The 1,912-nt window shown below is 37.3% G+C and overlaps 1 protein-coding gene across 1 annotated transcript; it reads left to right on the top strand.

Moving 5' to 3' along the window:
* Positions 1-13: 13 nt before the first annotated feature.
* On the top strand, positions 14-1,875 carry Tsp_13283 (putative cadherin domain protein; the record flags this gene model as incomplete). The annotated part of the gene is made up of 2 exons (XM_003370349.1): positions 14-899; positions 927-1,875. Coding segments are annotated over 2 exons (1,835 nt in total), but the record flags the coding sequence as incomplete, so codon positions are not given.
* Between the last annotated feature and the right edge of the window lie 37 nt (positions 1,876-1,912).

Here is a 1,912-nt window from a genome sequence, read left to right as displayed (position 1 = left end):
GGTGTATTTCCAGATGGTTGGATTTATGTAAAAAATGCGTTAGATTTTGAAACCACCAACTATGAAAAGCTTTCCATTTCAATTCAAAATGGCAAAGTGAAGTCTTTAATCGAAGCTGAATTTTTCATCACTGACGTAAACGATAATTCACCTACATGTTTGAAAGAGATATTTCAATTTGAAATTGCTGAAAATTTGCCACCACTGAGTTATGTTGGCACAGTTGAAGCTGATGATCCAGATTCAAAATTAAATGGTATTGTCCGCTTCAGACTTGCTAATCCAGAAGAAGACCGTTTTGTTTTGGACTCAGAAACTGGGATTTTAAGAACTTTGGTCCAGTTTGATAGAGAAGAAATTTATAAAATAAACAAGAAATCTACGATAGAACTTCAAATAGAAGCATATGATTTAGCTGAAGTTCATCCACTATCAACACGGTGCTCTGTTTTCATTACGGTTATGGATGAAAATGATCATCGACCGCAGTTTACGTTAGATATGTATAGTGCTTCGTTACTAGAAAACAAAGATATCGGATCAGAAGTTCTAAGAGTCAGCGCACGGGATGAAGATATGAATATGAACAGCATGGTGAAATTCGAAATTGCTTCTGGCAATGAGAACAACACATTCTCTCTTGACCCTTATACGGGCAAACTTACACTTTCAGCACCATTGGATCGAGAAATTCAAGCTGTTTATAGAATTACTCTTCGAGCGACAGATCATGGTGTACCTCCGTTATCTAGCATTGCTTTTGCAACAATTGTTGTAACAGATGTGAACGATAACGCCCCAAAATTTACTTCTCAACTTGAAAGTATTCTCATTGACGAGGATACAGAACTAGGGACATGTGTCCATCATTTCAATGCTTTTGATTTAGATGTAGCAAAGTTTGGTGAAATTAGTTATTCATTCAGCATAGGTCAAGTCTTTGGGCCGTTTTATTTGAATCCTTATGACGGATGTCTGATGCTCATACAACCCCTGGATTATGAAACTGCAAAAAACTATACCCTAGTTGTTTATGCAAGCGACGCAGGCACCCCAAAATTATCAAGCAGTGTCGTGTTGCGAGTGCTTATCAAACATATTAGAAACAAAATGATTGATATTGGGGAATCTCTACATACTGAAGTTGAAGAAAATGCTCCAGTTGGTGCAGAAATTATGAAACTATCCCCTTTGGATATGGATAATGAAGTTGACAATGAAATTCACTTCACTATTTTGCATCAGTTTCCTGAAGTGAAGTTTCAGATTGATGATACAAAAGGGACAATTTCTATCTGCGGTCCATTAGATCGAGAAACATTTGATGAATACAAACTACTGGTTCAAGCAGAAAATGCAAAACACCCGAAGCGTAGTACGCGACAAACTGTGACGGTCACGGTAAATGATGTGAATGATCGAGCACCTGAATTTTACAGCTATCATGCATTTTTGTTGCCTCTGTCACCCAGAGCTGGGCAATTCGTAGGAAAGTTATCCGTTCGTGATGCAGACGTTAATAATAATATATCGTTGTCACTGCTTTCAAGTGACAATTCTGATCTGTTTTCTCTCACTGAAGAAGGAGATATATTTGTCAAAAAGCCGATACTTCGTCCTTTACCCTTCTATGTTCTCAAAGTGAAAGCTGAAGATCAACCAATTTTTGGATCTCCTTTAACTGAGAATGCTGAAATTCATCTGATATGGAATGGAGAACAAAGATCAGAATTTGAATTTGAAAAAGAAGTCTATGATTTTTCACTTGCTGAAACAACACCCATTGGAACCCAGTTGGGAAAACTACATCTCAAGAATGAGAACTCCAGTTTGGGTATGCAGTATTTTGTAATTGGTGATCAAGCGAAATCAAGAGTTGTTCGTCGACGTCGAACAAAATTCTGGCATTTTG

The sequence above is a fragment of the Trichinella spiralis genome, assembly GCF_000181795.1.
Source record: "Trichinella spiralis strain ISS 195 chromosome Unknown Scfld883, whole genome shotgun sequence".
Lineage (NCBI taxonomy): Eukaryota > Metazoa > Nematoda > Enoplea > Trichinellida > Trichinellidae > Trichinella > Trichinella spiralis.
Note: the sequence above shows the minus strand (reverse complement) of the source record. Positions and strands in the feature narration are given on the sequence as shown.